Raw genomic sequence first — 26761 nt, 5'->3', positions numbered from 1 at the left:
TTGCTTTCCACAATGTTTGAACTAATTTACATTCCCACCAACAGTGTAGGATGGTTCCCCTTCCTCTGCATCCTTGCCAGCATTTGTTGTTCCTTGTCTTTAGGATGTTGGCCATCCTAACGGGTGTGAGGTAATATCTTATTGTGGTTTTAATTTGCATTTCCCTGATAATTATCGATGTGGAGCATCTTTTCATGTGCCGGTTGGCCATCTGAATTTCTTCTTTGGAGAAGTGTCTGTTCAGATCCTCCACCCATTTTTTAATTGGGTTATTTGTTTTTTTTGGTTTTGAAGTGTGTTAGTTCTTTATATAGTTTGGATGTTAACCCCTTATTGGATAAATTATTTACGAATATATTCTCCCATACTGTAGGATGCCTTTTTGTTCTGCTGATGGTGTGCTTTGCTGTACATAAGCTTTTTAGTTTGATGTAGTCCCACTTTTGTTTATTTTTATTTTGTTTCCCTTGCCTGAAATGTGTTGAGTCATGACAATTTAATCAAGATTTTAAAGGTAAATATGTAGTCATATATAACTAATGGAAGCACTATAACACATATGGTACATAGCACATACATTAAATAGCTTGAGAAACTGACATCACCTGTTTTAAGGCAACAATGGTGAAGACATTGTAGAACTTTTTTTTTTGCCTGAAGATGAAAAAATTGAATTATATAGTATTTCTATAACATATAGTACATAACACATGCTTTAAATAGCTTGAGAAACTGACATCACCTGTTTTAAGGCAACAACAGTGAAGACATTGTAGAATTTTTTTTTGGCCTGAAGATGAAAAAATTGAATTATATGTAACTGCAGGCTGTTCATTTTAGTAGAAGCCACAGCTTTTCTGGCACATTTGGTTTGTTTTATTTAATACAAAGTTAAAGTATCTTTCTTTTTAAGTGCTTGACATATAATAAGCATGATAGCTTCAGGCTTTTAATTTGGCTGTTGCAAACTTAAAGAGTCATAACTTTGAATTCTAAGTTTTTTTTTTCTTTTTTCATATCGTTAATGTACAATTACATGAGCAACATTATGGTTACTAGACTCCCCACATTATTAAGTCCCCACCCAATACCCCATTACAGTCACTGTCCATCAGCTTAGTAAGATGCTACAGATTCACTACTTGTCTTCTCTGTGTTGCACTGCCCTCCCTGTGCCTCCTACCCCTACACCATGGGTGCTAATTAATCATAATGCCCCTTTTTCCCCTTTATCCCTCCCTTTCCTCCAATCCTCCCCAGTCCCTTTCCCTTTGGTAACTGTTAGTCCATTCTTGGGTTCTGTGAGCCTGTTGCTGTTTTGTTCCTTCAGTTTTTTTCTTTGTTCTTATACTCCACAGATGAGTGAAATCATTTGGTACTTGTTTTTCTCCGCCTGGCTTATTTCACTGAGCATAATACTCTCTTGCTCCATCCATGTTATTGCAAATGGTAGGACTTGTTTTCTTCTTATGGCCGAATAATATTCTATTGTTATATGTACCACATCTTCTTTATCCATTCATCTACTGATGGACACTCAGGTTGCTTCCATTTCTTGGCTATTGTAAATAGAGCTGAGATAAACATAGGGGTGCATATGTCTTTTTCAAACTGGGCTGCTGCATTCTTAGGGTAAATTCCTAGGAGTGGAATTCCTGGGTCAAATGGTATTTCTATTTTGAGTTTTTTGAGGAACCTCCATACTGCTTTCCACAGTGGTTGAACTAATTTACTTTCCCACCAGCAGTGTAGGAGGGTATACCTTTCTCCACATCCTCGCCAACATTTGTTGTTTGTCTTTTGGATGTTGACCATCCTAACTGGTGTGATGTGATATCTCGTTGTGGTTTGAATTTGCATTTCTCTGATGATTAGCGATATGGAGCATCTTTTCATGTGCCTCTTAGCCATCTGAATGTCTTTGAAGAAGTGTCTGTTTAGCTCCTCTGCCCATTTTTTAATTGGATTATTTGCTTTTTGTTTGTTGAAGTGCATGAGCTCCTTATATAATTTGGATGTCAACCCCTTATCAGATATGTCATTTATGAATATATTCTCCCATACTGTAGGATGTCTTTTTGTTCTATTGATGGTGTCCTTTGCTGTACAGAAGCTTCTAAGTTTGATGTAGTCCCAGTTGTTCATTTTTGCTTTTGTTTCCCTTGCCCGGGGAGATATGTTCATGAGGAAGTTGCTCATGTTTATGTCCAAGAGATTTTTTGCCTATATATTTTTCTGAGAGTTTTATGTTTTTATGACTTACATCCAGGTGTTTGATCCATTTTGAGTTTACTTTTGTGTATGGGGTTAGACAATAATCCAGTTTCATTCTCTTACTTATAGCTGTCCCGTTTTGCCAACAACAGCTGTTGAAGAGGCTGTCATTTACCCATTGTATATCCAATATATTAATTGACCATATATGCTTGGGTTTGTATCTGGACTCTCTATTCTGTTCCACTGGTTTGTGGGTCTGTTCTTGTGCCAGTACCAAGTTGTCTTGATTACTCTGTCTTTGTAGTAGAACTTGAAGTCAGGGAGCATAATTCCCCCTGTTTTATTCTTCCTTCTCAGGATTGCTTTGGCTCTTCAGGGTCTTTGGTCATTCCATATGAAGTTTATAACTGTTTGCTCTAGTTCATTGAAGAATACTGTAGGTATTTTGATAGGGATTGCACTGAACCTGTAGATTGCTTTAGGCAGGAAGGACATTTTGACAATATTAATTCTTCCTAGCCAAGAGCATGGGATGAATTTCCATTTATTAGTGTCCTCTTTAATTTCTCTTAAGAGTGTCTTGTAATTTTCAGGGTATAGGTGTTTCACTTCCTTGGTTAGGTTTATTCCTAGGTATTTTATTCTTTTTGATGTAATTGTGAATGGAATTGTTTTCCTGATTTCTCTCTCTGCTAGTTCATCATTAGTGTATAGGAATGCATGAATTCTAAGTTTTGAATACTGTTAGTTTTGTTTAGCTTTGTAAATATTTTTAGAAGTACTTATTTGTAAGAGTTTTAGTTTATATTTTTGATAGTCTGTGAAATTTTCAGTCATGGTAGTGCCAAGTGAATTGTGAGTATTAAATTGTCTTCAGAAATGTGCTCTGGATTATATTCTAATTTTAAATTATGGACCTTATATTTCTGTCACCTGATTCACTTGGGACCTAATTGTATTACTTTTTGGTTTTGAATCCTCAGTGTACCTTTGAATATATTTTACTTCATTTTCTGCAAGGTTGATTTTTTTCTCTTTTTAAAACAGTGCCATATCCTGGGGATGATCTGTTTCAGGAGTCAGAGACTTGTTTTATGAGTAGGAAGTTCTGAAATTTGGAAAATAAACAAAATAGTTTAGAAAATAGTTACTAATAAAGGGATGTATAGTGTAATTTTATTTATTTATATTTTATATATATCCCTGTTACATATTGCTTATACTGAGGGCATCACTAAAAGGGAGTTAGGTAAAGGATTGGGAAATAGCTTTTGCTCCCCTGTAGTAAAATCATACATTTTCCCCAGAATAATGAAATTATTATTCTGAAAAAAAATGGGTTGTTAATTTTTAATGGGAAAATTGGTTTAAAGTTCTGTCTAATTAGACTGATTCAAGCCTTATTTAACTTAGAATGTATTAAAGAAGAATCAAAGGATTGATGATACATTGACCTTATTGTTACTCTTTTAGACCCATTACCTGAGGAGATATGGTATGAACACATTGCTCAGTAATAGAAGAACTGTGAAACTGGGGTAGGATTAATTGAAAAATCCTAGAAGGTTATCCTGTAAGACAAGTTGAACTATAATATAATTAGGCCTATACCTGAGTATTTTGGTGCATATGATAATGTTTTTTTCAAATGTCTCATCTATAACTCTAGTCCTTGCTTAAGCACTGTCACTGAACCAGCCCATTCACAGTTGACTCTTGTTACATCCTCTTGATATCCTTATCTAGAGCTGATGATCCAGACCAGTAGCCCAAGATCATTTGCTCTTACAAAGATTAATGGTTGGAAATACCTGGTTCATTTTTAGGAAAAAAAAAAGAGAAAGAAATAGCCAAAGTATTAAAAATACTCAGTTCTTCATATACTGCCCATTTTTGAGTTGAGTCTTTTTTTGTTGACTAAGTTGTTGACCAAAGATGCAGAGAATAAGAGATAGTTTAGACCTCAAGGAGTGGCACTTGGCCTTATAATTAGGCTTTATCCCCCTTTAAATACCTTTATTCAAAAGGGGGTATCCATTTCCTTTTTCCTCTATTTGAAGAGGGCGTCTTGAGTCCAGTGCAGGTAAGCATATCTAACTTTCTTTATACGTTTCCTTGTAAATTCTTACCAGAAAAAAACTAATGCTTTTGTATACTAGAGTAAGAAATGCATTAGTAATTTCTTTCTTTAGTGAAGTTAGTATTTCATTTATGAAGGATACTTTTAAAGCAATAGGTAAAAAATTATTGAATCCTGTAAACATTCCCTTTTTTCTAAAAATTGAAAAATTTAGGTAGTTTGGACTTAGTGCTAAATAGTATATTTTTAGCTTAAAATGATTAGTGTTTTAAATTAAGTCCTATGATTATTGTTCTTGTACGATAATTATTTTGAATCTTAGTAGAAATTTTAGATAAATGGTTTATGTTTAGAACAAGTAATTACATTTCTCATAACTGCTTTATATGAAAATATAACGATTAAGTATTTTGTTTTTTACGTACTGTGGAGGTTATAGAAATCTAGTTTGATGATGTCATTATTTTCATTGAATTATTGAAAGGGTATCATCCTTTTAGATACATTCAGGTGTTTGAGGTTGTTAGGTTACTAATTATAGTAAGGTTTAAATGAGGTGAGCTACTTAAATTACAGGGTGGTAAATTTCTTTTTCATATGCAGATCAGTCCATAATGGATGTTTTGAAACATAAAAGTTTCCTAGAAGAACTATTGTTTTGGACTATAAAGTATGAATTCCCCCAGAAGATGGTGACTTTCTTACTCAACATGCTTCCAGATCAAGACTATAAGGTATCTACAATTTTTTTTCCTTTCTCAACGTGCTCTGCTTTTTTATCTTTTCATAACTAAATCTTTTTGGTGTATTTCTCAACTGTGGCTTTTTCCATTGTAGCTCTGAAGACTGATCGAACACAGTGAAAAAACATTAGCTTCCTCTGTTGCCAAATTGGGGTCTGCACAAAAAGCACAGTATTATAGATCAGAGGCACAGCAGCATTACTGTGCAGAATTCTTAAGGGTTGTCTTTCTGCATGGAACTTAGTCTGAAGGGAATGTTGGTGGACAAACAAAAACACAATTGCTCCAATAAATATGCAATTACTAATTTAAGTAGGTTCTCTAAAGGAGAAATGCTAGTTGCTGTGAGAGTATTTAATCAGGGCAACTGAATTTCAATTGTGGGGTTAGGCAGGGGAAAACAGGATAGGGTTAGTAGTAGCTGGCAGTAACTGTTAAAAACATAACAGTTATTGATTCATGTATATATGCATTGACTTACATATACAAGTAGGTGAAGTCTGTAGTCCTAGAGGGTCTGGACCCACTTATTACCACTATATGGTTATGGCAAAGTGACACAGCTTAGTGTATGAAAGGAAAATAAATTGTACTATATAGTTTTTTTAATGGTTTTGATAACAAAGACTCTAGGAGTGACCCTTTTCTTTCCCTTTTTTTTTTTGGAGTAACAATTTAATATTGTTACTGTTTTGTGTCTTTATACCTACTTAAGAATACAACAGAGTAAATGTACATGTTACACAGAAGTACTTAGTAAGATTAGATTAGTTTTCACATCAAATAGGAGAAGGTACTTATTTTTTATTTATTTTGGTATCATTAATATAAAATCACATGGGCAACATTGTGCTTACTAGATTCCCCCCATCAAGTCCCTACCACATACCCCACCACTGTCCATCAGTGTAGTAAGATGCTAGAGAAGGTACTTATTTTTGAGTAACCACATTGACTCACTTATTTAGTTATATTAAATCCTTTGATGGTTTTTAGCTGAGAATTTGTTAAAACAACACAGAACAAAGACACGTACTTTGACATTAGTAAATTGATATATTTGTGAGGAAAGTGAAAATTTGTGTTTTTAAATCATACTTATAATTGGTTTAAAACTGAATAATTTAAAATGCCTATTAAAATTTTTTTAAACATCAGAATATTTTCCTAATGTTCAAAAAAAAGAAAATGTGATCTAAAACCATTGTTATCATTGAAATTATTTTTTTAATTACTTTGGACATATGACAAGCTAATAATAGTTTTAAAATGCTAATATAATATATTGGAAAATGTGTTATAAAACTCAAAATTAAACTGATGTGTTTTTTCATCCTATTAAAAAATATTTACAGGTTGCTTTTACAAAAACTTTTGTACAGCATTATGCTTTCATTATGAAAACACTGAAGAAAAGTCATGAATCAGACACAATGTCTAACAGAATTGTGCATATTAGTGTTCAGCTGTTCAGCAATGAGGAATTAGCCAGACAGGTAACAGAAGAATGTCAGCTGCTGGATATCATGGTTACTGTGCTACTGTACATGATGGAAAGTTGCCTTATTAAAAGTGAGCTACAAGGTAAACCCAGAATTATTTTCACAGTTTTATTATTGGTATATTTTATAAAACTACTCTTATGAATTCCTTATATACTAAAAATAGCTTCAGAATATTATAAAATAATATGTTAAAGAAATTTTTGAAAATTTTCAGCAAAATGTAAAAAACAACTTTAAAAATTACCTAGTTATTCACAAATAACTGTTAATATTTTGGGATGTTTTCTGTCTTTTTATGTGATATGAGTATACTTTTATACACAAATAAAACTTTAAAAGTATGTTACCATAGTGTACATGTCCAGAACGTGTTTTTCAGTGGTTACAGGTATGAATATCATATACCTTACTAGCCATTTCCTTATGAGGTGTGTTCCTATATATATATATTCCCATTATTTATTCATTTATTTATTTTGGTATCATTAATATACAATTACATGAGCAACATTGTGGTTACTAGATTCCCCCCATTATCAAGTCCCCACCGCATACTACATTACAGCCACTGTCCATCTACATAGTAAGATGTCTGTGCTTCTTCTCTGTGCTATACTGCCTTCCCCGTGGACCCACCTGCTTTATACGTGCTGATGATAATGTCCCTTATTCCCCTTCTCCCTCCCTTCCCACCCACCCTCCGCAGCCCTTTTTCGTTTGGTAACTGTTAGTTCATTCTTGGGTTCTGTGCTTCTGCTGCTGTTTTGTTCCTTCAGTTTTTCCTTTGTTCTTATGCTCACAAATGAGTGAAATCATTTCGTATTTGTCTTTATCCGCCTGGCTTATTTCACTGAGCATAATACCCTCTAGCTCCATCCATGTTGTTGCAAATGGTAGGATTTGTTTTCTTCTTATGGCTGAATAATATTCCATTGTGTGTATGTACCACATCTTCTTTATCCATTCATCTACTGATGGACACTTAGGTTGCTTCCATTTCTGGCTATTGTAAATAGTGCTGCAATAAAAATAGGGATGCATATGTCTTTTTGAAACTGGGCTGCTGCATTCTTAGGATAAATTCCTAGGAGTGGAATTCCTAGGTCAAACAGTATTTCTATTTTGAGGTTTTTGAGGAACCTCCACACTGCCTTCCACAATGGTTGAACCAGTTTACATTCCCACCAGCAGTGTAGGAGGGTACCCTTTCACCGCATCTTCACCAGCATTTGTTGTTGTTTGTCTTTTGGATGTTGGCCATCCTAACTGGTGTGAGGTGACATCTCATTGTGATTTTAATTTGCATTTCCCTGATAATTAGCGATGTGGAGCATCTTTTCATGAGCCTGTTGGCCATCTGAATGTCTTCTTTGGAGAAGTGTCTGTTCATATCCTCCACCCATTTTTTAATAGGGTTATTTGTTTTTTGGATGTTGAGGAATGTGAGTTCTTTATATATTTTTTATGTTAACCCCTTGTCAGATATGTCATTTACAAATATATTCTCCCATACTGTAGGATGCATTTTTGTTCTGCTGATGGTGTCCTTTGCTGTACAGAAGCTGTTCAGCATGATGTAGTCCCATTTGTTCATTTTTTATTTTGTTTCCTTTGCCTGAGGAGATGCATTCAGGAAAAAGTTGCTCATGATTTTTGCCTATGTTTTCTTCTAAGAGTTTTATGTTTCATGACTTATATTCAGGTCTTTGCTCCATTTTGAGTTTACATTTGTATATGGTGTTAGACTATAATCCAGTTTCATTCTCTTAACTGTAGCTGTCTAGTTTTGCCAACACCAGTTGTTGAAAAGGCTGCCATTTCCCCATTATATATCCATGGCTCCTTTATCATATATTAAATGACCATATATGGTTGGGTTTATATCGGGGCTCTCTAGTCTCTGAGTCTGGTCTATGAGTCTGTTCTTTTGCCAGTACCAAATTGTCTTGATTACTGTGGCATTGTAGTAGAGCTTGAGTTTGGGGAGCATAATCTCCCCTCTATATTTTTCCTTCTCAGGATTGCTTTGGCTATTTGGGGTCTTTTGTGGTTCCATATGAATTTTAGAATAATTTGCTCTATTTCGTTGAAGAATGCTGTTGGTATTTTGATGGGGCGTGCATTGAACCTGTAGATTGCTTTAGGCAGGATGGCCATTTTGACAATATTAATTCTTTCTATCCATGAGCATGGGACGTGTTTCCATTTATTTGTATCTTTAGTTTCTCTCATTAGTGTCTTGTAGTTTTCAGTGTATAGGTCTTTCAATTCCTTGGTTAGGTTAATTCCTAGGTGTTTTATTCTTTTTGATGCTACTGAGAATGGAATTTTTTTCCTGATTTCTCTTTCTGCTAATTCATTGTTAGTGTATAGGAATGCCATAGATTTCTGTGTATTAATTTTCTATCCTGCAACTTTGTTGAATTCAGATATTAGATCTAATCATTTTGGAATGGAATCTTTTGGGTTTTTTATGTACAATATCATGTCATCTGCAAACAGGGATAGTTTAACTTCTTCCTTGCCAGTTTGGATGCCTTTTATTTCTTTGTGTTGTCTGATTGCCATGGCTAGGACCTCCAGAACTATGTTGAATAAAAGTGGGGAGAGTGGGCACCCTTGTCTTGTTCCTGATCCTAAAGGAAAAGCTTTTAGCTTCTCATTGTTAAATATAATGTTGGCTGTGGGTTTGTAAATATATGTGGCCTTTATTATGTTGAGGTACTTGCCTTCTATACCCATTTTGTTGAGAGTTTTTATCATGAATGGATGTTGAATTTTGTCAAATGCTTTTTCAGCATCTATGGAGATGATCGTATGGTTTTTGTCCTTCTTTTTGTTGATGTGGTGGATGATGTTGATGGATTTTCAAATGTTGCATCATCCTTGCATCCCTGGAGTAAATCCTGCTTGATCATGATGGATGATGTTTTTGATATATTTTTGAACTTGGTTTGCTAATATTTTGTTGAGCATTTTTGCGTCTGTGTTCATGAGGTATATTGGTCGGTAATTTTCTTTTTTTGTGGTGTCTTTGCCTGGTTTTGGTGTTAGAGTGATGCTGGCCCCATAGAATGAGTTTGGGAGTATTCCCTCTTCTACTTCTTGGGAAACTTTGAGGAGTATGGGTATTAGGTCTTCACTAAATGTTTGATAAAATTCTGCAGTGAAACCATCTGGTCCAGGAGTTTTGTTCTTAGGTAGTGTTTTATTACCAATTCAATTTCCTTGCTGGTAATTGGTCTGTTCAGATTTTCTGTTTCTTCCTGGGTCAGCCTTGGAAGGTTGTATTTTTCTAGAAAGTTGTCCATTTCTTCTAGGTTATCCACTTTGTTAGCATATAGTTTTTCATAATATTTTCTCATAATTCTTTGTATTTCTGTGGTATCTGTAGTGATTTGTCTGTTTTCATTTCTGATTCTGTGTATGTGTGTAGACTCTCTTTTTTTTTTGATAAGTCTGGCTGGGGGTTTATCTATTTTGTTTATGTTCTTGAAGAATCAGCTCCTGCTTTCATTGATTCTTTTGATTGTTTTACTCTTCTTGATTTTATTTATTTCTGCTCTAATCTTTATTATATCCCTCCTTCTACTGATTTTGGGCCTCCTTTATTCTTCTTTTTCTAGTTTCATTAATTGTGAGTTTAGGCTTTCATTTGGGATTGTTCTTTCCTGAGGTCGGCCTGTATTGCAATACTTCCCTCTTAGCACAGACTTTGCTGTTTCTGACAGATTTTGCGGTGTTTAATTATTGTTGTCATTTTTCTCCATGTATTGCTTGATCTCTGATTTTATTTGGTCATTGATCCATTGATTATTTAGGAGCATGTTATTAAGCCTCCATGTGTTTGTGGACTTTTTTGTTTTCTTTGTGTAATTTATTTTTAGTTTCATACCTTTGTGATCTGAGAAGGTGGTTGTTACAATTTCAGTCTTTTATAATTTACTGAGCCTCTTTTTATGGCCCAGTATGTGATCTATTCTTGAAAATGTTCAATGTGCACTTGAGAAGAATGTGTATCCTGTTGCTTTTTGATGGAGTCTTCTGTGCATGTTCGTTTGGTCCATCTATTCTAATACATTGTGCAGTGCCGCTGTGTCCGTACTTATTTTCTGTCTGGTTGATCTCTCCTTTGGAGTGAGTGGTGTGTTGAAGTCTCCTGAAATGAATGCATTGCTTTCTAGTTCCCCCTTTAATTCTTTTAGTATTTTTTCACATATGTAGGTGATCTTCTCGTGGGTGCATAGTTTTAATAGTTATATCCTCTTGTTGGACTGACCCTTTTATCATTATGTAATGTCCTTCTTTATCTCTTGTTACTTTCTTTGCTTGAAGCCTATTTTGTGTGATACAAGTGCTGCAACTCCTGGTCTTTTCTCCCTATTATTTGCATCAAATATCTTTTTCTGTCCCTTTACTTTCAATCTGTGTATGTCTTTGGATTTGAAGGGAAGGGAGTCTCTTGTAGGCAGCATATAGTCGGGTCTCATTTTTTTAATCTATTCAGTGATTCTATGTCTTTTGATTGGTGCCTTCAGACCATTTTCATTTAGGGTGATTATTGATAGGCATGCACTTATTGCCATTGCAGGCTTTAGATTTGTGGTTACCAAAGGTTCAAGGGTAATTCCTCTACTATCCAACAGTGTAAGTTAACTCACTTAGTAATGTGTTACAAACACAAACTAAAAGTTTTTTTTTTCCTAATTTTTCTTCCTCTTCCATTCTTTATATATTAGGTGTCATATTCTGTACTCTTTGTCTATCCCTTGATTGATTTTGCAGGTAGTAGATTTGATTTTGCTTCTGATTAGTAATTAATTGTTCTACTTTGCTGAAAACAATTTGCTGTTTTATTTCCCCCAGTGACAGCTGTTTAGCCTATTGAATACTTCCATCTATAGCAGTTCCTCCAAAATGCACTGTAGAGGTTATTTGTGGGAGTTAAATTCTCCACACTTTTGCTTATCTAAAAATTGTTTATCCCTTCTTCAAATTCAAATTATAACTTTCCCGGGTAGAGTATTCTTTGTTTGAGGCCCTTCTGTTTTCTTTGCATTAAACATATCATGCCACTACCTTCTGGCCTGTAGAGTTTCTGTTGAGAAATCTGATGATAGCCTGATGGGTTTTCCTTTGTGTGTAATCTTTTTTTCTCTCTCTCTCTGCTTTTAAAAGTCTGTCCTATCTTTGCCATTTTAATTATTATATGTCTTGGTGTTCTCCTTGGGTCCCTTGTGTTTGGAGATCTGTGGACTTCCATGGTCTGAGAGATTATTTCCTTCCGCAGATTTGGGAAGTTTTCAGCAATTACCTCCTTAGTGACACTTTCTATCCCTTTTTCTCTCTCTTCTTCCAGTTCCGCTGTAATGTGAATATTGTTCCATTTGAATTGGTCACACAGTTGTCTCAATCTTTCATTCTTAGAGATCCTTTTTTCTTTCTGTGCCTCATCTTCTTTGTATTCTTCTACTCTAATTTCTACTCCATTTACCATCTCTTCTACGACATCTAATCTGTTTTTACATTGCTCCATTGTATGTTGCTTTTCAGATAAGGAATTTGTTAGTGATTGAATCTCTGTCCTGAATTCGTCCCTGAGTTCTTAAACATTTTTCTGTACCTCCATGTGCATGTGTATGATATTTATTTTGTACTCTCTATCAGGAAGATTGGTGAGTTCAGTTTCATTTGGCCCTTTTTCTGGGGTTTGTGAGATTGTGGTCTGAACCAGGTTCCTTTGACATTTCATATTTCTGTGTGGTGTCGTCTAGTGCCCAGAAGTCTCTGGACTGCTCATCACCTGGAGTGAGGTCAGGGATTGCAGGGGAGCCACTCTGGTGCCTGAGCAGAGCAAAGAGCTGTTTCTTGCTTCCCGGCTGCAGTGCCTGTCTCCTGTGTTAGTGCTAGTGGGCTGAGCACACAGGTGTAAGCCTCTGTGCTTTGCCTATGTAGCTATCATAGGCGGGGCCTCCCTGTGGCTGGTGTGACGCCAGCACAGTGACTGCTGGTTTGCGAGCCAGTGCCGGCAGTGTAGGAGGAAGGCGCAGCAGGTTGCATATCACTGTGGGGGACTTGGAGCTGAGTAGGCAGCCGGGGGGATGGAGCGCCTGAAGCTCATGAAAGTTTCCAAGTTCCTGGCAGAGTGCACCCAGAAAACTTTGTCCACCTATCCCTTCTCCCACAAAGTAATCTCTGTCCAAACCCTGCCTCTTCAGCAGCCGTCTCACTGCTAGGAAGCATCTCATACCGCCCACCTTTCCTTTGTTCCAGAGTGGCCGGATGTGGATCCCTGTCCTCCGCAAATGTCTGGAATCTCAGTCTCTCAAGTATTCCGCCTGTCTTACCTCTCCAACGCACTAATCTCCAGAGGACTATGCAATGTATGTTTGTGCTCCAAAGTAGATGTCCAAGGCTGAGTGTTCTTTAGTCCTAGGCTTCCACGCCCTCCCCGCTCTGTTTCTTTTCCTCCTGCGCATGAGCTGGGGTGGGGGAAGAGGTTAGGTCCCACTGGATCAAGGTTTTAGTATTTTATCGTTTTGTGAGGTCTGCTCTTTTCTCTAGGTGTATGCAGTCTGGCACAGACTTCTTTCTTGTTGCTCTTTTAGGTTTGTTGTATTAACTGTATTTTTGTATTATATGTGGTTTGGGGAGGAGTTCTCTTTCTCACCTCTCTGCTTCCATCTTGAATCTCCTCTTTGTCTAATTGTATTTTTTTAATCATGAATTTGTTACTATCAGCCTTAGACATTTTTATATGTTTATAGTTTTACAACTTAAAATTTGAAATAAATCTTGCCTTGTTTGTATTCCCTTACTGAAATATTTTTTTCTTCCTTTGTGCCCACTCTGTGGTTCATACTTCTCAGCCTGCCACAGTATTTTCTGGGACCTCCTCCCATTCTGATTTCTCTGTGGTCCTTTATGTTAACTTTACTTCCCTGTGATAATTTATGTTATTTGAGTATTTGCTACATAGTGGGCATTGTGTTAATATAGTCATATGGTTTCTCAATTAAGCTTCTGAACAGTTTTCTGTGATTGGCATTATTAGTATCCCCACTTTAAATATGAGTAAATTGAAGCTTAGAGAAGTTGTCATTTGCCATGGATAGTATAGCTAGTAAATGACAGAACCAAGATATGCTTCATAGCTCCTAATGGGAGTATCTTCATCCTTAACCTTGACGTGTCCCGGCCAACATTGTAGGACTGTGTCTTGTTGGGATGTGGAGCTAAACTTTAAAAATAATAATTGAAATTAAACCTTAGAACCTTCCTGTGGAGGAGAGATCTTGTAGATGATGCTTTTGTGGTTCCACTATTGCATCCTTTTGCATATCAGCTCCTATTTCTCCTTATACTGATGGTCTGTGTATTCTCAGATGTGATACTACACCTTGAAAATTGATGTATGCTCCATGCAGGGCACAATGCCTTACTTATAATAATAGCTAGTTAATAATTATGAAAGCTGCCATCTTTTGAGTGCTCACTATATGCCTGTTTTACTCTCAGTACTTCATGTGTGTTATCTTATTTAACCACCAATATTCCATGAAGTACATACTGTTGTCTCCATTTTACTGATGAGGCAGTTCTGGCTTAGGAAATTGAAGCCAGTGATCTGTGATTTTATAGCTGTAAGTATGAAGGCTGGGTGTCTGACTTCAAAACCTATACTTGTGCTCAATATGCAACTCTGCCTTCCCATTTAGGTATAGTAGGAATGTAATACATTATTTACATTTAGTAATATAACTGTTCTTATGTTTCAAAAGAAAAATCTAATAACTTTTGTATTACAGTTTTCCTATCTTCATGTGAGAAGACTTTTTCTTTAAGATTTAGCTGCATATAGTACATATATTCCTCTTCTGTCTTTTTTGAAATAGTATCATCATTCACCTGTATCAGTTATATAAAGAATTGTGTATTTCAAGAAGGAGCTTCCACAAAAAGAATTTTTAATTCATAAAGCTGAAAACTTTTTAAATTTAGAAATATCGGCTCTTTTGAAAAAGAATCTAGAATCTATTTTCCTGACTAAATGATTTAGCTGTGCTTGTTAAATATGGTTTGCATTTGGTCTTCAAGGAAGAATGTTGGGGAAGAAGATGTATATTAATCTGACTCCCATTTTTTTCTATAGCCAGTTTTCCTTAAACAGTTTATATTTGTTTCCTTACCTTCCAGTCACTCATAACCCACCTCAGTCTAGTGTCTGCTTCCATCATTCTGTTGGTTTTCCCAAAACTGTCCGTGATTCCATTAGCCACATGTCCTACTTTTCCCAGGTGTTCTGACAGACCTTTTAGTACATCCCCTCCACTCTTAATAGTGTCTCCATTTATATGATAAATTATATGGCCACCTTTTCTGGACCTACATGATGAGGAGCCCTGCGGCCACTCTTTGGGCCTTATCTTGCTTGATTTTTAGTAGCATTTCATGCTGTTGAGAATCTCTGCTTTCTGTGGACCCAAACCATTTTCTACTTGTCCTATTCATGTTGGTGTTTCTTGGCACTTAGTCCTGATATGTTTGCTCTTTTCACTTTTCCCATATTTTCTGAAATCTATTGTATGTTCTTATTTGCTTTCTGTATATACAGTTTGTCCTTGAAATTCTTACACAAATTAAATTTTCCAGAAGCTAATTTGCTATAGATAGCATTGCAAAGATCTTTAAATACAAATGTTTTTCCTCTCTGCAAATTACATTATTTCTAAGCCAAGGTCTAAAACTCTCTTTTGCTGCTATGGTGTTTTCTTCCTCTTTTAAAAGAAGCATTCATGATATATATTTACTGGTTTTCCAAAAGTGCCCTAAGCTTTCCCTGTTTTTACATCAAGAGCATTAGAATGAGCTTTAAATATATTTAACTACCTATAACTATCTACTGATATTACAACAGGATCTCTGTACTTTCTTTCCTTTTATAATAGCTTCTGTCTAGCCTTTGCATGAATTATAGTTAGACAATATTTGAAAATTTGTTTACACTGTTAGTAAATACAGAAGCTGATACCGTGAGAATTCACAGGACCATAGCAGTAACTAGCTGAAGATTAAAAGGAAAAGCCTTTAGTAGTGCATGGTCCCTATCTTAACACTTTTACTTTGTTGTATTCATTTCTGCACTACGCTGCTCTGTACATAACTCCTAACTTTCCATATTCCTGAAATTTTACAGTTTGTCTTATGAAACTGTCTGTGTAAAATGGAACTTCCCCATGTATTGCATAACCATAGAAATGTATGTAGTGGCTCATAATCCCAGATGGATCTTCGGTCCTGCATGTTAAAGTGTTTATTGAACTATATTCTTGGGATGTTTGCAAACACCTCAGATACACAAAAAACTCATTATCTCTCAATCAAGCCTGCTTCTTTTCTGTTATTGCATGTGTATATGTGTTTCTATATATGTCTGTATATAGATTGACGGTATTTAAGCTTTTAAAAAAATCCCAGCATCCCTAAATCACTGTCCCATGAATGTTAATGGCTCAGCCACTCAAGTGGCAGTAGTTGTCAGTCAGGGAGGACTTTTTGGAATCTCAGGTGTGGGTAATTTGTAAAGTGCGCTTATCCCCCACTCCCAACTCTTTTATTCAGTTATACTCTCTCTTATTCTATTGAGAAACACTGAAAGAGATCATAGTTAACCTTGTGGGTCCTGTCCTTATATATTGTTAAATTTAAGAGTTGGGTAAAATTATTTCATGGACTGAAACCTGAATTTAATGTATGGAAATTATGAAGTGCAGTAGAAACCATTTTACTGATGAGTTTGGCAAGTAGATGGTTAATTGGAAAAGTTGATCAAAGTGAGGAGTCTTTAAAAAACAATTCATATGTATCTTAAACAGTGTATTTTGACTTAAAACAGAAGTTCATTTTCATTCTCCAGTATCTTTTAATATTGGGCAAAGCATTTTTACGGTAGGGTTTCCTTGACTGTGAGTTCTCTGCCATCTTTCTTATATATACCACATCTGTAAAGCATCATGTGTGATTTCAGGTTTCAGTATCTTTAGAGTTAGATAAAGATCTTTGTGTAGCAGTCTGAGTGTAAAAAGCCTTTTAGCTATTTATGATTTTCATCCTCACAGGGCTTTTTGGCATTTTCTTAGGCACTTTTATTGTCCCCAGTTTTTGTAATACCTTTCTTTATGCATCCATATTTCATCAGCTTACAAGCTTTTAACTTAAATTTTATAATTAAAAGAGTAATTAGAATGAATAGAAACAAAAACATGACTCTTGATAAGCATATACCTTGGCTTGCATACGATGAAGTAGGCTCCTAGCTTTGAGCATTTCTATGTATTACCAGTGTGTTTTATAGCAGGAATTGGGGGGAGTCCATTTGTCCAGTCAATCAGTTAAATTGGAATAGATTAAGAGAGCTAATGCATATATACTGTAACATCTAATGGTAAAGATTTGCATAAGCTTAATTTCCCCCTGCCCAAACAATGTATTTAAACTTTGAGGATTTTTTTATAAGGCTTAAGAAGTTTATGTGTATGTCTTTTGTTCTTTCGTTTTTGAAATATTGTGTTTGCTAAGTAATTGTATTTTCATATTCTTTGAATAGAAGAAAGCTATCAAATACATCTTAAGTCATACAGATTTGGTCAAGATGGAATGAGATTAATCTAGGGGTAACTTTATTTTATTGACTGGAACAGAAAGTATCATGTTGTTAGAATCAAGAAAATAAGGCTTTATAAACATAACCTATAAAAGCTAACTCAAGATCATGTAATATGTTAAGACATAAGATAATTGTGTTATGCTAAGTGTTACGTTAATATTTTCACTTAATTCCCTCATATATGTGTTTTTTCCATTTTATAGATGGGGAAATTGACTTAGAGTCTAAGTAACACACCTAAAGCCATATAGGTATTAAATGGCAGGCTGGGGTTTGAATTTGTGTCTCTGATTCTAAAATATCTAATCTGTATATCTATGGTAAAGTTTTTTTTTTAAACTTATTTTTGGGCTGTATATGTCTGTTTTAGATGAAGAAAATAGTTTACATGTGGTAGTAAACTGTGGAGAAGCCTTACTGAAGAATAACACTTATTGGCCTCTCGTCAGTGATTTTATTAATATCCTTTCTCATCAAAGTGTGGCCAAGAGATTTTTGGAGGACCATGGTTTGTTAGTTACTTGGATGAATTTTGTATCTTTCTTTCAAGGTATGAGTTTTACTTCTTTTGTTCATTTTTTTAGTTTGCAAAATGCCTAGTGCTAAGCTGTCTAATACTAATTAAAATGTAATAGCACATCATTTAGGTTACATGTGAAATGTCTCATTTTAATTAATATTTATAAGTGCTGTAATAAAGTATTCATGAAAACATGTTATGAAAAATGTCAAATTATTAAAAAGGAAACAGTATAATTTTTCTTAGCATTTTAAACCATTAATCTAGAAATTTCTAATCTATTCTTTAAGCTTCATAACTCATAAGAATTTCAACTTGTATCAGTTAAAATGGTTTTGGCTTTCTTATTTTATATATTCAATTACATTATTTAAAAAAGATAATTCACAAAGTGTTTCCAAGAAAATCTAGTTTATATAGAATTCCAAAGGCCGAGATTATTTTATTTTTAGTAATTTACTTATTTTTATATGTTTTGTGTCATATATGCCATTTCTGTGCATTAAAATGTGTTTGATACAGGGAAGTATTTCACTTGATTTTTAATATGAATGCATGATTCCATTGGCAAGATTTATATCTGCTTTAATTTTTGCAAGGTATGAACTTAAACAAGCGAGAACTAAATGAGCATGTGGAATTTGAGTCTCAGACCTACTATGCTGCCTTTGCTGCTGAACTTGAGGCCTGTGCACAGCCAATGTGGGGGCTCTTATCACATTGTAAAGTTAGGGTATGTTGAAAATATTTGTTAATATCTGTGTTTACCTTTAAAATAATTTAAGAAAAAGATTTGTGAAAACATTGTGTTTATTTGTATATAAAAATGGGCAGTTGTTTAATTCTGAATTCAGCTCTGTGAAAGCTGACCCAAAACAGTAATTATTATTCTTAGGCAAGTTGGAATTCATTTATATTAACAGATCTTTCCAGCCTTCCCTTACTGCCAGTAATCTTTGGAACTTTAAAATCTCCATGTTCATCTTTATTGTTTCATTTTACCCATTATCAGTAGTTGCCTTCTTGTCTTTGAAGGGATGAGGATAGTCCTCAATTAAGTATACCTTTAAGATTCTAAGCACAAAATTAGTATACATTTCATATAACTTTTAGTTGTTTACAAAAGGAACTTAAGGGTAGTGTAACAGCAACATGAATTCTTATAATTTCAGAAGAAATGCTCACTTATAATTGCAGGTATTTATGTCTCTCTGTACAAATAATATTTTACTGTTGCATTTTAAAGTATTGGCTTGATGGGTCTCCAGAATCCTTGGACAATCCAGAAAAATGGAATCCACTGACCCTACTAGAGTAAGGACTTGCCTGACATTTTGCTATGAAGGCCAGCCTGCTAGCCTGCTAGCCTGTACCAATAAGTATGTTGGACAAGATTTTATAGTAGAAATATTTTGAAGCCCTGGATTCTGTTCTTGGTTCTGCCTCTTTCAGCTTACGTGACTAGGTCAACTAATTTAAATCCACTTGAACTTTTCAGTCTCTTTTCCTTATTTTTTTAAAAAAAAATGGAATGGAAATGGGACAGTAAAGCCTGCTCTTTTTCAGAGTTACTATGAGGCTGTTATCCCATACATTCTTTAAATGTATGTGTTTCTTTAAGCAGATTTATATTTTCTGTTTTGACTTCATCTGTTCTCCAAATGCAGATGACTCACAACTTTGTTGCAGTCTAGCCAGGTCAAATTTCCAACAACTGTGGTTATTCAGGGATAACTCCTTATAGGTGCATGAATTTTCTCAGATTTCTAGCTAATTTTTAAAAACCATCTGTCCATACTATGTCCTCAATGTTATTTAATGGTATCTTAAAATATGCAATTATCTGATATAGAAACTCTCCCCTTGCTGTACCAGCTTGTAATCAGATGCCGTGAATTCTCTCTTCTATTCCAGAAATTTCTCCCTACCATTTCTTCCCTGTCTTACGTTATTTCTTTAAATTTCTAAACTCTGGGTTGTTAAGGTAATTTTTAAACTGGTTTTCCTTCCTTTAGATTCTTACTACTCTAAGCTGTCCCAGTCCTTAAGTTACTTTTCTAAACTCTGTGCATATTTCTCCTTTGCCTAAAAGTCATTCAAGTTCTCATTTGTCCACAGGATATTGTCTGTGTTTCCTACAGAGACACTTAAGATCCTCCACAATTTGCCTTCAACTTCTCTCACAATTCACCTTCCTATACCCCGTCTACCTCCAGGCCTTCATTGGATTGATTACCATTCCTCAACAGGCAGTGTCCTTTCCTGGTTTCTGTGCTTTTGCTCAAGCTAGTCCTTTTTTGGCATATGCTCTTTAATTCTCTCTGCTTAGTTCAGTGCTCTCTTTATATAATAATCATCTGGGAAGCTTAAAAATACATATGCCTAAGCTCTGATGTCAGAGATTTTGATTTATTTGATTTGCAGAAGGACCTTGGCAGTGATTCTAACCAGAGTGAAGAAGCACTAGTGTTAGTTCTTCAAAAATTCTACCCATAAGGTTCATCTGATCTGTAATCTTATCTAAGTTCTCTCAGTCAGACTTATGATTCCATTCTTAGTGTTTTCATAATACCTTACTTAATCTCAAATGTAGCATTTATCAAAAACTCATAAAACATGTGGTTCATTTGTTAATTTATTCAAAAGATATTTTTTAATGGCTATTCTGTGCCAGACACTATGTAGATGCTTGAGTTTTTGTTATTGAACCATATACATGTGGTTCTTGGTCTTATGGAGCAGTCTAATAGGGCAGATAGACATTATGTAATAAGCAGACATACAGATTTATTATATAATCTTTTGTAAGTGCTCTGTAAGAAAATAACAAGTTGCTATGAGAGTAATGAGGGTGGGAACTGGTTAGTCTTATGATCAAAAGAGAAATTCGAACTAAGGTTATAAATTTTAGACTTGGGAATACAGATGGTATTTATCACCAAAGGATGGGATGAGATCAAGTAGAGAGAAGAGAAATGGACCCTGAAGAATTAACATTTAGGCATCAGAGAGGGGGAGGGGAAAAGCCAGAATGCAGTGTTTTATAAGCCAACAGAAGACATGATTGAGGAGGAAGGATTGATAGGATGTTGATGTGAGAAGATCAGTATTTTAGGAGGTTTATTCTGACAACTGTGTTTAGGATGAATATGGATTATGAAGATGAGGTTATGTTTATCTTTATGATAATGAGAGATTATTTTTTCCAGGCAATACTTTATTTTTTAGCTTTGAAGGTCAGGAGTGCCATGTGTTATGGTTTCCTTAAACTAAGAATTGAAGAGAATAGAGAGAAAACAAACTCATATTGTCCTGCTAGAATCTGAGAGAGTAGTTTCTCAGAAAAAGGAGTATTTACTTCCTAGATAAGATGTTCTCTTGATGAGCAGACATTGTTCTTTATTTTACACTGTATTCTTTTGCATTATATTCTTATCTAGTCTTTATAGCATCTCTTATAGTTAATGTCATCCCTTCCTTTCAGAAGCTAAATAACTTGCTCAAGTTCACACAACTGTAAGTGGTAGTTGAGTTTGAAAACAACTCCATCTGATTTTAGAACCAGTGCTCTTTATCCCTTTGCTCTAATTGTCTCTTAACCAAGAATGCCTAGAGTTCTTTGGAGCAGTGTTGTCAGGTTTTAGAAGTATCAGCTAGAAGAAAGACTGTTACTCAAAGTAAAAAAATTTATGTTTATGTTCTATAATTATAAAATGTAAAACTGAAGGATTGCCATAAAAAAAGGGAACTTCACCTGATAGCTTACTTTCTTAGTATGATTGCCCTTGAATGATATATGGTTCTTGAAAATGTTAAGGGCTAGTTAAACAAGTATAAGTCTGGGTAAAGGAAATCCCAGGGCAAAATACCCCTAAAATGTAAAATCAGTCAAAGGGAGACATAAAGTTTAAAACCCATTTATTGCTCACAAACTGCAGTCCCAGGCCATATTTCTTCCCTGCTCAAGCAGCAACCACACCAAACCTCCCCTCACCTCTCAGGTACAGATAAGCCCTCTCTTGCCCAGGTAATCACCCATTGATATGGAGATGAACTTCTCCACCCCTGAGGAAAGATGCAAATGAACTAAAGCCATACTGCTTTCCACCTCTGAATGTATATTGATATGCAGATATACTAAAGCCAGGTGAGATATTCTGGAAATGTTTCAATTTTACCCACAGGCCACCCCTCCAGAAATCTTGCCTTACAATTTACTCATTCCCCCTCTTCCGACCAATCTAATAGCATACAATAGCAACAGCAATAAAATCTTGATAATCCTCAAGCCAGAGTACTCAACCGATGCAGATTAAGTAAATGTAATTTACAGCACAATCTCTTACTAAGCACAAAATACGTTTTTACACTTGTTTACTCATTCTTAACAATCATGCTATTGCTCACAAAACTTTTACAAAACATTAGACAAAGTCAAGCCTCTCTTTAAACATTATTTTCTTGACAACAGCAACACAATCATAGTTCTCAAGCCAGAGGATTCAGCTAGGCTTAAAGTCCCATGCAGATTAAGTCCAAAGCTTGTCCATTCCAGCCATCACGCGGCAGCTGCAGCCAGGGGGTGCATTCCAGGACACAAAGACCGTAGAAGCAAATAACCATGATTGTCGGGGGCCAATTTGCTGTTATTACAGGAATACACAGAAGGCCAGCTTCCAGGCCTTTTCCCCAAGGTGCCAGAAGAGCCAGCCATTGCTTATCCTGTGTTGAAATGTTCAGGGCCATGTCCATTTTACTCCTAATTGCTGCACCCATCCTTGCAACACATGTCCAATAAAGTGGGTACCTCGATGGCTCTCAGTAACCGGCGACCGACCATAGGCTGCAGAGAGACGCTCTAGGCCCCTCTTGGTGGTTTGGTGATCTGCACAACGTGCAGGGCACTCCTTCCGGGCTCAACTGACTTCTTCAAAGGTGAAAGGCAAGCTCTACCGACAGGCTCACATTGTCTTTTGAGGTGTCTGTACCATGCCACTCCGTGGCCTTTGGGTCCAGTCTCACACCCACCCTGCAGTGGGATAGGAGGTTATTACCTTTGTTGGAGCTGTTCCGGCGATGGGCTCTGTAGCCAGCAAGGCATGGTACACAGCAGCCAGTTGCCTCAAGTTGACCCGGACCTCTACTCTTTTCCATGGTTGTGGCCAGGCTCTGGCCAGCAGCAAGAGCAGCAGCAGTGGCAGAAGCAGTAGCCTTAAGCTTGGGCCACAGGCCAGGGTCGGTGTGGCCAGCAGTGGTGGTGGCACCTCCATGACAACCCAAGTGTAGACACATGTCCTTCGGCGTGAGCACCGCTTCTCCTCATCATTTCTAGGGGCGGCCCTCCCAAAGGTCGCACCCATTATGACAGGTTTTGGGTTCACAGGAACCCTGCCGACTTTCTCCAATTGTAAGTCGGGGAAAGAAATCCCGGGGCAAAATACCCCTAATAACTAAAATCACTCAAAGGGAGAAGTAAAGTTTAAAACCCATTTATTGCTCACAAACTGCAGTCTCAGGCCATCTTTCTTCTCTGTTCAAGCAGCAACCACACCAGCCTTCCCTCACCTCTCAGGTATAGAAAAGCACTCTGTTGCCCAGGTAATTACCCACTGATATGGAGATGAACTTCTCCACCCCTGAGGAAAGATGCAAATGAACTAAAGCCATACTGCTTTCCACCTCTGACCGCCTATTGATATGTAGATATACTAAAGCCAGGCAAGATATTCTGGAAATGTTTCAGTTTTACCCACAACAAGTAATACTGGATTACTAACAGGTGCATTGGATAAGGGGTGGCACATTTCTAAATTCCTATTAATTTTTGCTTTCTGAACAGAACAAATAAGCTATAAAATCCCCATCTAGTTGCAACTTCAGGTTTCTGCAAACTTGACAGTTGAGTCTGACCAGGACTCTTTGGAGTACTCAACTACTTGTCATACACAGTGTTAAACTATGGCATGAGATTTTTGTACATGATATCATTTGCTTTTTCATAACAGTACTAGGAGATAGGTAGTATTGTACCCATTTTTACATCAGGAGAAACAGACTCATAAAATTTAAGTAATTTGCTGGGCCAAAAATTGCATTATTTCAAGAACTCTTGTTTGGCCATAGTTGTTTAACATGACAATAGGTGTTTACTGCTGTAGCCTCTAGCATCCTCCAGAGACAGCAGATAGAGAGAAGCTGTCCTCTTCTCTCTGTTGGGCACTTGTTCTGGCATTGATTACTCATGGGGGCTTGCCTGTGGAGTTTTGAGACAGCTACAGTGGGTGTAGTCAGAGTAGGGTGAGGGCATCCAGGAAAAGCAGGCAGAATATTTACAGTCAGAGCAATGTAACAATGGGCAAAGAAGTCCCTATTGAAAGTCTGTGCTAAGCATGATGCAAAGTCAAGGTCACACTAATTCTCTAGGGAAAGATACCTAAGAATATAGACATCTTCAGTGAGAACAGTTAAAGGTTAAAAGGCCAGGAGCAACTTGGCCTGGAATGTTTGAGTGTTCTGCAAGGGCATCAGCACAACCCGTGACCCCGCTGTCACCCCTAGCAATCAGGCTATGACCCAGCCCACCCTGACAGGGCAGGTGATGCAAGTCCACACCCCTAAGTTTTTTTTTTGTTCTCGAAAAATCGTCAACTGCCTATAAAACCCCCTAGACAGCACACCACTACGGGTTCTCTTGTACCCTCCTGGCGTGAGCCAGGAGCTCCATTCTCTCACTTTATTTCTAAATAAAAGCCTGTACCTTCCTCTCCTCTACCTTGACTGTGAAGCTCATTCTTTGGCTCTGCAAACAGGAACCCCAGCATCATCTTTGGGGGCTCGTCCGGGATAACTTCGGAGGTGAGTATCAGCATCCAAGCCTGCCTTTTCTTTCACTGTCCTTATAGAAAGAAGCCGTCTGTGGCACACAAAATCGGGCACTTGTCAGCCACTTAAATGGGACTAGCCTGGCTGCCGATCTCCAAGTCTCAAGCGACAGGTTCCCCTGCGTCTCCCTCAGTGGATCCCCCATCTCCCTTGGGAGCCAGGAAAGTCACCTGAGTGGAGGCCAGGATTCCTCTTCAGAGGCATCTCCTCAGATGCGAGGGACTGAGGAAGGCTGTGGGCACCTGCGAGAGTCTAGGCTGAGGCTGCACTTCAGCGGCTTCTCAAAGGCCTGCATGTTTGGAATTGGACCCCAACAGCCCAACTGGGTATCCGTGAGGAGCGCCTCTCTGTCTCTGACTCCCAGCCTGCTTCTTCAGAACGCCCTGGCCTCAGTGAGGCAGAAGGCGTCCCTAAATCCCTTCTAAACTTCATCAATTTAACGGAACCCAATGTTCACCACCACAAGGTAGGGAGATCCACGCTCCGCTGTTATTCCTAACTAAATGCTGTACTTTTTATCTCATAAAAATGTGTCTGGGCACCCGTTAGCCACTTAAAAGATATTAGCATTGGCTACCAGTCTTAAGTCTCGGGTGAAAGGTTTCCTGGTGTCTGCCGCTCCTTGATCCCCCACGTCCAGATGGACGGGAATGTTGGGGAGTGGCTGAGCCGATTTCCTACTTTACTATCCTAATCTGCGGACTCCGAGGGCAGACCGGACTAGTAGACAGTGGTCCTTGGATCTCGGCTCTGGCTGATTGATCCGACGGCGCTGAATGAACCTCTGGCTAGGCTGCTGCCTATGCGAGAGTCGCAGATGACACCTGACCTCTTGTCTAAGTGATCAGATCTCTTACAGTGGGTGACAGCGGGATAATTTCCAGGCAGTGGCAGAAACTGGTGTTTGAGAGTATAGCCCTCCCGCCCCCCCATAAATGTGCGTGGCAGCCCCTGAATTTTATTTCTGGCCTTAGCAAAAAGTTCCCTTGCTCTCCATTCAAAGCAGTCCTCTTAGGCCTGCACCACTTTCTCCTGTGTAAGGTAAATGAAGTCTGTAAAGTAATCAAGCTGAAACCTGAGACCACCATGTAAATGGCTCTATTCTGTTGATCTCCTTTCCTTAGGGGCAGTCATCCTGGGGCCGGGCATTTCCTTTTCTGCAGCCCCGGGAAAGCAAAACAGGCTTGTGACTTAGATCAGGGCTCTGGCAGCAAGAAGTCACACAGTCCCTGCACGTATCAGACAGGCAGGGGGCGCTCAAGGGAAGCTCATGAAGAGAAAAGTAGGGAACCTCCCAGAAGGCATAAAGTAGGAGCACACTGGTAAGGTCCCACTAAATCCAGAGCTCCGGGGTGACTCTTGCTTAGTGGGAAGGCAAGAGGGGAATCAAGGCAAGGTGGAGGCCACGCTGGTAAGGAGTGGTTAAGTCCAGTAGGCCTGGCAGGGGGGGTGATTGACCACTGTCACCCAGGCTCCAACGCAAGGGGGCGCTGTCACAGAGCGAGAGGCTGACCAGGTGCTGGACACCCATCTTTCTCTCTCTTTCAGGTGGGAGCATCCTCTTCAAGGTTAAAGCCACACACGCCTCTGGTATGCATTCTGAGGAACTGGGAGCAATTTTTTGATCCCCAGACCCTGAAAAAGTGCTTTACCTTCTGCACACAAGCCTAGCCTCAATACAAACTCTCTAATGGAGAGGGTTGGCCCCTGAGAGAAGTATACAATATAAGGTTATGCAGCTAAATTGATTTTAATGCAAGGAAGGAAAATAGTCAAAAGTCCCGTGAACTACTATAATATGGGACTAGTTTTCTAAATTATTTTGGTGAAAATCTATTCTACTTATTGGGTTCATTATCTTAAAAAATTGGGAGATTTTTAAACTAGACTCCCTGAAACAGAAGAAATTTATCTTCTGCAATACAGCCTGGCTTTAAATGACTGGAGCTAGAATTGTGCTTGGATTTCATTTCCAGCCACCTGGAGACACACAGTCCCTATCAGTTCAGAGCCTTCATCAGCCGTGTTAGTCTGGGGCCATCTAACCTTTAACCCAGTTGTATAAACTGCTCGCCTGGAGAGTGTATTCTTGAAAACTGAGATACTTTTAGTCAAATAAGCTAAAAGAAAAGAAGGCAATTGGATATC

General features: G+C 37.3%; 1 protein-coding gene across 1 annotated transcript in view; it reads left to right on the top strand.

Moving 5' to 3' along the window:
• The window catches only part of UBR3 (ubiquitin protein ligase E3 component n-recognin 3), a 336759-nt gene that overhangs the window by 89849 nt on the left and 220149 nt on the right, over positions 1–26761 (top strand). The window contains exons 7-10 of the mRNA XM_073218714.1: positions 4901–5031; positions 6396–6624; positions 17582–17761; positions 18331–18464. Of these exons, the coding sequence (XP_073074815.1) occupies positions 4901–5031; positions 6396–6624; positions 17582–17761; positions 18331–18464 (674 nt within the window). The remainder of the gene's footprint in view (positions 1–4900; positions 5032–6395; positions 6625–17581; positions 17762–18330; positions 18465–26761) is intronic.

This window comes from Manis javanica, chromosome 12 (assembly GCF_040802235.1).
Source record: "Manis javanica isolate MJ-LG chromosome 12, MJ_LKY, whole genome shotgun sequence".
Classification (NCBI taxonomy): Eukaryota; Metazoa; Chordata; class Mammalia; order Pholidota; family Manidae; genus Manis; species Manis javanica.
This window is presented reverse-complemented; position numbering and strand designations above follow the sequence as displayed.